Source organism: Morone saxatilis, unplaced genomic scaffold (assembly GCF_004916995.1).
Source record: "Morone saxatilis isolate NCDOM2014 unplaced genomic scaffold, NCSU_SB_2.0 Contig2, whole genome shotgun sequence".
Lineage (NCBI taxonomy): Eukaryota > Metazoa > Chordata > Actinopteri > Moronidae > Morone > Morone saxatilis.
The window spans coordinates 967861-974907 of record NW_023339762.1 but is presented as its reverse complement, the minus strand read 5'-3'; the positions used below and the strand labels follow the sequence as shown (position 1 = coordinate 974907).

General features: G+C 40.6%; 1 protein-coding gene across 1 annotated transcript in view; it reads left to right on the top strand.

Moving 5' to 3' along the window:
- Positions 1–6872, top strand: part of ric8a (RIC8 guanine nucleotide exchange factor A) — a gene marked incomplete at its 3' end in the record, with an annotated part of 11219 nt that extends 4347 nt beyond the window's left edge. Inside the window, 10 exon segments of the mRNA XM_035664370.1 lie at positions 1434–1579; positions 1691–1771; positions 2184–2283; positions 2551–2738; positions 3742–3836; positions 3923–4073; positions 4684–4779; positions 4879–5023; positions 5916–6060; positions 6753–6872. Of these exon segments, the coding sequence (XP_035520263.1) occupies positions 1434–1579; positions 1691–1771; positions 2184–2283; positions 2551–2738; positions 3742–3836; positions 3923–4073; positions 4684–4779; positions 4879–5023; positions 5916–6060; positions 6753–6872 (1267 nt within the window).
- Between the last annotated feature and the right edge of the window lie 175 nt (positions 6873–7047).

Here is a 7047-nt window from a genome sequence, read left to right as displayed (position 1 = left end):
CAATCATCCTACCAAGTTTTGTTTTAATCACACGTGCCGATGCAGAGATATAAACGTTTAACTTTGGAAGAGCGCCACCTTGTGGCGGTGGCCTCAGGTTGTTCAAGATTGCCTAAGGAAGACATGGGGAACTATTGACCCAAGGTTGGCGTTGATCGGACATACCAATGTGGAGAAATGGTCCACTTTCTTTTTTGACAAAAAATTTACAGGAAGTGCATATAGAATATCAAAATTCTTCAATACTTTTTTTGCCAGGACGGTCCCCAGGTGCTACCTGAAAAATTTTGTGCGAATCGGACAAAGCGTGTAGGAGGAACACAAAAAAGTAGTTTAAGGACATTTCACGGTCACTGGCTGGCTCGGCCCCCTCCAGCGGTCGCTGGCTGGCTCGGTCCCTAATAAAACGCTTCCTAACTAGCTAGCTAATCTACATCGGTCGGCTAGGTGATTACCTGGCTTGATACAGAGCAAAACTCTGGTTACATCTGCTAGTTACATCTGATAGCTAATGTTAGCAGAATGCTAGCTAACTAGCTAGTTTTAGTGTAGCTTCACAGCTAGTTAGCTAGCATTTTTCTAACATTAGCTAACTTAAGTGTGACTATGTGGCTTTTAGTTGTTTACTTATCTTCAAAATGTGGTTAGCTTTTCAGCATAAATTAGCCTAGCATATAGCATATCTAAGTACAGGAAAGGAGGAAGATGACACCAAGGTTCTGAAAGGGGTGGTAGTTAGGAAGGGCCAAAATGGCTCCTGTGAAAAGGTCTATTAAGCTACATTTAGCTACAACAGTTTGACCCTCAAATGAACTGTTGGTGTTTCCAACCTGTGTACAATGTTATTATTACTTATTCAAATTTGACTTGAAGGTCCAATGTGTAACATTTGCGAGGGATAGTCAGGAATTAAATATATTATTCATAGTTATGTTTTCATTAGTGTATAATCACCTAAAAACAAGAATTGTTATGTTTTTGTTATCTTAAAATGAGCTGTTTTTATCTACAGAGGTAGCGGGTCAACTTCCGGGTTGACCCGCGGGTGTTCCGTTGCTAGATGCCAAAAATCCTACACACTGGTCCTTTAGGTTGCAGTAAAACGTAATTATCCTAATCTTCTCTACAGTCTTTTCTCTACAGTTTGTCTATTCACAATTTGTAGCTATTTTGTTCCTGCAGTTCTATTCCATTGTGTTTATTACGGAGGTGATATTAAATGGAAACAGGACTCAAGGCGTGATTTATGTACATGACAGCACAGCACAAATTTGTTCTAGAATTATTAAACAAAAAAACTGATTAAATAGTGATAGAAGATTTAGTGCATTGGCATCTTTTGTCATCCATTCTTCATGTGAACCTTTATCCTAAAAGTTCTCTAAATGCAGGTTGAATGTGCTGCTTGACTTTGACATCCTTTCTCTTGCTAGTGGAGGATGAGGGAGGAGAGGCGGCAGACATATCCGGTGAGGTGGTGAAGGAAGCCTCCCACCCTTCAGAAAATGCTGACCAGGAAGTAATTGTTGAGGGTCTCAAGTCCATCTGTAACATCCTGCTACACAATGAGAGAGGACAGGTCAGTCTGCTGTGTGTCTCTTCATACCGACATTTACATGAGTCCCTCAGATTATAAAATTTCATTTGATTGGTGGTCATTTATAAAATGTATTTTTTGGATGGATGGCAGGTGGTAGCAGCAGATCTGCAGCTGATAAAGGGTGTGGCAGAGAGGCTGAAGCAGTGTCATGATCCCACCTGGAACCATGAGGTAAGGACAGTTAGGTAGACATTTAAATGTAGAAGTCACAGGAGACTGGAACCTGATTTTTTTCACAGATTATCTGTCTCATGTACTACTGTCAAAAATGACTAAAAGTTATTTTTATAAAAGTTGCCTTTTTTTTCATTTATCAAAATCTGTCAAACATCTCAAATACATTCATATATGTTTAATGCAGTCTCAACTCAAAGCAGTTGAACAAGACTGTTGAAAAATACACACTGACCAAGCATTAAATTCATGTGTTTGGTACTTCAGTGTTTGATACTCCGTGCAACAGATTCATTTTCGTTTGCACCAAATAAGCATTAAGGTTTATACATATTCAGCCCTGCAATGAAGAGGCAAATGCAGCTAGAGAGTGAGTATGTCTCATTGTGTCTCTGCTTTCCCTGTCCAGGTGCGATTCTTTGACCTGCGCCTCACCTTCCTGCTGACTGCCCTGAGAGTGGACACCAGGGCACAGCTGGCTCAGGAGCTTCATGGCATCAGTCTGCTAGGTGATTTCCTGTTTAACTTGTGTAACTACTGACCTCAGAAACCAACCATCGTCAGCTCCCTAGGTTACTAGTCTTAAGTAAGAGGCCATTCACCAATGTCTGTAACGCCTAGGATGTTCAACAAGCCATGATAAATCTATAACCAGACATGATAAATAAACATACTTAAATAAACATTCAAGAAGCAAATGATTCTGTAAACAAAGGTACAAATATGCTAAGTTAAAGAGGACAGCTTGATACCTTCCTGCCCTGTGTATGTTCTAGGCAACCAATTGGATGCCACACTGGGTCTGTGCTGGCCAGACACATTGGAAACAGCCAGGGCAGGGTTAGAGGGCGTCCCTCCTGAAGAACTGCCCCCACTGAGCCGGCAGCAGACAGAACTAGCCATGGAAATACTGAAAATACTCTTCAACATTACATTTGACACAACCAGGCGCAAGGTTGACGAGGTACTGAAGAAATTTCCGTTTCGTATTAGTTTAGCCATGGTGTTATCAACATTATACTAATAATTGTGAATTCTGTTGTCAAAAGTCTGTGAGTATAATAGTTCATCCATTAAAGCTGACTTTGAGAATCAACTTACTGTATGTTACAACAGAATAACCCTAACCTGCACCCATGGTTTTTTTTTGTGCATCAGCTCATCAGGATGCACTTAAGCCAGGTCCACACAGCATGCCTGACTGCCTCACTGAACTGCTGCAGCTCACACGCCCGAGATCTTTCTATGCTGAGTTTGCCTTTGATAAATAAGCATACAATAAAAGCCTTGTTAACATATGAATGGATTCTTTCCACATAATGTAAGAGAGCTTTTAATCTGTAATCCGTTTACAATACTGTGACTAGCAGCACAGAGTAAGAGAGAAGAAGCAGCTTTCAGCAATGTATACTAGAATTGGTTGACACTGTATATGTTCAATCATTTAATATGTTTAAACATACTCTTTAATAAAGTTATTTGTTTAAGGGAGCAGTCTTATGAGCACCTTTGTAGAGTCATACTCAGGTCTATTTTAGTTTTCACTGTATCGACTGCCATACTGACTCCACCCACCCTGAATCTATACATTACATTAATGTTTGGTTTTTATCTTGCACATTGCAGATATCATTATTTGTCACACTGCAAACTTGCACATTCCCTGAAATATATTTTGCACATTCCTGCAAACTGTACAGCTCTCTATATAACGGTTATATTGTACATATTGTCTCTTTTTATATTTGTATATATTGTCGTATATAAGTGGCAATAAACTACATTCTGATGACTAATGAGTAATAAAACCGGTATCAGTATCTGTCTCAAAAATCTCATATCGGTCAAGCTCTAGCAAGAAACATTGACTTCAATATGAGAAAACAAAAGGATGTTAGTTGGTCAGTTTCCTCTGCCTGTCTTTGGAGCATGTGAATACTATATGTCTGTACCATCTGTGTGTGAAGGAAGAGGCAGCAGACTACAGACATTTGGGAGCCATACTGAGACACTGTCTGATGAGCCATGCAGACGGAGAGGAGCGCACTGACGAGTTCCACAGGTAGGACAGCACACACTGTACTGGTTTGTCTGTCTTTGCTCCTCTGTGACGCCGTCCATCTAACTCCCACCACCTCTTTTTCTCAGCCATACTGTTAACTTGCTAAGTAACCTCCCCCTGCCCTGTTTGGATGTACTACTGATGCCCAAGGTGCAACAAGGCTCCATCGAGTACATGGGGGTCAACATGGATGCTGTCAACATGCTGCTGGAATTCATGGAGAAAAAACTTGACCGGGTAAGACAGGATTGTGTGTATGTGGGTCCATTACATCCAATGCTATAACAGTAAGTAAAAAGACATAATCTGAATTACATGAAACAATGGTGACATTGTAGTATTTTCTGCATACTGGGGTTCTTAAACAGTGCTGGAATTGCATGAATTTGAAATGAATGGAAACCCACCCCTGCATAAGTTAGTGCCCCACGGCTGAGTCCTTGCTGCAGCGGTCCAGGGTTTGAATCCGACCTGCGGCCCTTTGCTGCGTGTCATTCCCTCTCTCTCTTGCCCTCCTTTCCTGTCTGTCTCCAGCTGTCCTAAAAATATAGGGTTAGAGTTAGGGTTTTGGGTCCCAAAATATACTTAAAAAAAAAAAAAATCAAGTCAATAATTCCCTCAAATGCATTCAAACTAATGAGACTGTTTTGAAAATGTAAGGAGTAGAAAAAACAGTTACTTGTGTAAAAATGTAGGGGGTAAAAGCAAAAGTTGTCAGAAGTATTTGTACATACTTGTTACTTCTCACCTCTGCTGACGTGTTTGATGAAACTGACTTATTTGTTATTACAGCCCAGCTGGTCGTATTTATCGTGAAATTATAAGAGTTTGTTTGTCTGTTTCCCAGGGACATAAGCTGAAGGAGACCCTTCTCCCATCGCTGAACCTGCTGACTGAGAGTGCCCGCATCCACCGAGAGACCAGGAAGTTCCTCAGGTCGAAGGTCAGTACTGGGCTGATGAAGAGATGAGTGCTGTCGCTGTTTTTATGGCTCAGGTATAAGTGTGTGTGTGTGTGTGTGTTTGTTTGTATGTGTATGTAGGTCCTGCCCCCACTGCGGGATGTGAAGAACAGGCCGGAGGTGGGCAATGCTCTGAGGAACAAACTAGTCCGTCTTATGACACACATTGACACTGACGTCAAGGACTGTGCTGCTGAATTCCTTTTTGTTCTTTGCAAAGAAAGCGGTGAGGGAAAAATCTGTTTGTTGACTTATTTCCCCAAAATAATTCATCTAAATTCTTGTATGACTTACTTTAAGCCCATGGCTTACTGTAATATCGACCATCTCCACTGATCAACTGTGTCCACATCATTTCACCATAAAATTTTGCTATGCTTGAACAACTTAAAGCTGCTGTAGGTAACTTTTATGAAAATAACTGTCATATTTGCTGGAAACTTTCACATAATCCTGACAGGTAGTACATGAGACAGATAATCTGTGAAACAATCAGGTTCCTCTGGCTCCTCCTAGTGCTCCACCGGGCCTGAATGAAAACAACCAATCAGAGCCGAGAAGAATAGAAAAGACACTTTGGGTTGGTGGTTTAAAGATAGTTGATTGTTGAGTCTCATTCCCAGCATCTGTATTTGATGACCTGGGAATGAGACTCAACAATCAACAATTTTTCTCTGAACCATGTTTTTACAGATTTTCTGTCTCATGCACTACTGTCAAGATATAGTGAAAGTGTGAGCAAATATGACAAAAACATATTTTAATAAAAGTTACCTACTGCAGCTTTAAGGACTATTCCAACAGGATTCAAATCACTGACCAGGGCAGGTAATGTTAAATTCCCCCATCTCCAATATAAAAATCAATTCAGTCCGAATGGGGTTTAGTGACCCCAAAAAGGTCAAACGGTTAAGATGTGATTTTGATATGGACAGTGTTAAGATGCACAAAGATAGTTCAGTAGTAGTTCAGTGCAGCTTCAACTATCACTTCATATCAACCATGGTTGTACCTCATGCCTGGTGATAAGACTGGAGTCCAACAGAAGGCTGGTTGAACTGGCTTGTATTCATATATTAAAGAACTACCATATTAACAGTAACATGTTCTCTATACAGTTCCGAGGTTCATTAAGTACACTGGATACGGTAATGCTGCAGGTCTGCTGGCTGCCAGAGGACTGCTTAGGGGGGGCCGAGACCCTGGGATCTACTCTGAGGATGAAGACTCTGAGACAGAGGAGTACAGAGAGGCCAAGGCCCAGTCAGTACCTCCACACTGTTACCTTAACTCAGTGCCTCATGTATTATGTCTCATAAACTATGATATTATGTATCTTTGACTAATGAACTTGACAGATTTTTGTAGTCAGTAGATGATTTGTTAATTTTCAACATGGAGGGCGGCCCAATGGGAGCACCTGACTGAAGAGAAGATGAGGAAGTCACTCACTATAAGCTATAGTTTAGGGCAGGGGTATTTAATTACAATTCTAGTAATCTACCAAGGTGAACCACCATGTTTCTATAGTAGCCAAGAACCATCAACAAATATAAAGATGGATGAATGACACTCTCCAAGAGTGTGGCCAAAACATCTCAATCATCCCCTAGTGGCCAACTGCAGTATAGGTCAAAAAGCCTGCTGCTACCATGTTAGCAGGCCAAAGTACATGTCAAATAAATTTTTCCCAAAGATATTTTTGTCAGTTTTGGTGTTGGGTTTAGTGTTTTCATCAGTTTGCTTTTAATTAGTTATTTGCAGCTATAAAAGGGGGTTTCATGTCATGATTGACAGCTGAGCCCTGCTCACGATTGAGTTGGCCAGGCCTATTATACACTAATGAATACATACCTATGAATATTATATTCTGTTTCTGCAAATAGATTCTCCCAAATGTTACACACTGGACTAGAATGTTGCTGTCTTCTGCTGTTTTGATACCCCCCCCCCAGTATAAACCCAATAACAGGAGTCGTAGAAGAGGAGCAGCCCAATCCCATGGAGGGAATGACAGAGGAGCAGAAAGAAATTGAAGCCATGAAGCTGGTCAACATGTTTGACAAACTGTCAAGGTCAATATAAGCAGCACACACACACCAACACACATACTCACACATGCAACCTGTGTGCTGGTCAGTTTGAAGTCATCCACAGTACATTGTGTGTTATTTTTAATTTATTATCTTATATCTTTCACAGTATAACAGCTATATTCAAATATATAATTGATTATATATATATATATAT